The sequence below is a fragment of the Bison bison genome, unplaced genomic scaffold (genome assembly GCF_000754665.1).
Source record: "Bison bison bison isolate TAMUID 2011002044 unplaced genomic scaffold, Bison_UMD1.0 scf7180017864471, whole genome shotgun sequence".
NCBI lineage: Eukaryota > Metazoa > Chordata > Mammalia > Artiodactyla > Bovidae > Bison > Bison bison.
The window spans coordinates 30,034,545-30,035,669 of record NW_011495032.1 but is presented as its reverse complement, the minus strand read 5'-3'; the positions used below and the strand labels follow the sequence as shown (position 1 = coordinate 30,035,669).

Genomic DNA, 1,125 nt, shown 5'->3' with positions numbered 1-1,125 from the left:
GTCAAGAAAGTCACAAAGCCAACCCAGGTTCAAGGGGAGAGGAAATGGACTCCACTCACTGATGGAAGTATTCTTGCCTGGAGAATTCCATGGACAGAGGAGCCTGGTGGGCTACAGTCCATGGGGGTCCCAAAGAGGTGGACATGACTGAGTGACTAACATTTTCACTTTCACTGATGGAAGGAGTAGCAGAGTCACATTGAAAAAGCATGCAATTGAGGGGATTATTGTGTCTGTCCCTGGCAATAGTCTACTGTAGTGAGAACTGAGAATGTCAATATTATGGTAGGAATCCCTACCAGTTGTAAATATGGACATAGACTTGTCAGTCATGTTTTATCCCTACCAGGACTAGAGTGTCATATGGATAAAACACTTCCAAAAGTGCACTGGTAGAAAAGAAATACAACGGGGGGTGTGGCCCGGCTGGGGTTTAGCCATACTGTGCTGCGCCATGGAGGAGTATGCTCAGGAACCTTGCCCATGGCGAATTGTGGATGATTGCGGTCGAGCCTTCACTATGGCGGGCGGGGGAGGAGCGCGGTTTTCCACCATCAAGTGTGGTCTGATGCGGCTTCGGGGCAAGGAAGATCCCTGGAACTCCATCACCAGTGGAGCACAGACCAGGGCTGTGCTGGCTGCCCGCAGTGGCCCATTGGCCATGGTGGGCTCGGCAATGATGGGGGACCATCCTGTTGGCCCTCATCGAGGGTGTTGGCATCCTTCTCACTTGCTATACGGCCCAGCAGTGCCACAATGCACTCCCATTCTTGGAGGACCCTGGCCAGCTGCCCCCTAAGGAGGGTACCCCGGGCCCAAGCTACCCCAGCTATCAGCAGTACCACTGAGGAAGTGACCGCCTATCACCGCCACTGTGAGAGCTCCTTCTCGGTCCCCTCCCAGATGATCTACCTCAAAGGGAGGGCTGGCTCCCAGTTGGCCCATGGGACCCTCCAGAGAGGGCCTCTATCTGTTCCTTTATCCCAGGGTGGGTGTGGGGCACCCCAGCTGCCCTGGTGGATGGGTCCCTCTTCTCTCAGGGCACTCCAGCCCCCGCTCATATGTGTAACATGCTCTCACCCCAGTCGCTTCGCATAGCACTCTGATGAGTATTTAAAGCCAGTT

At 54.5% G+C, this 1,125-nt stretch overlaps 1 protein-coding gene across 1 annotated transcript; it reads left to right on the top strand.

The window, feature by feature from the left end:
- Positions 1-439: 439 nt before the first annotated feature.
- Positions 440-1,119, top strand: LOC105003701 (mitochondrial import inner membrane translocase subunit Tim17-B-like). The gene is given in 2 exon segments (XM_010861059.1): positions 440-688; positions 690-1,119. Coding segments are annotated over 2 exon segments (393 nt in total). The 5' UTR covers positions 440-454; the 3' UTR covers positions 849-1,119.
- The last annotated feature ends 6 nt before the right edge of the window (positions 1,120-1,125 follow it).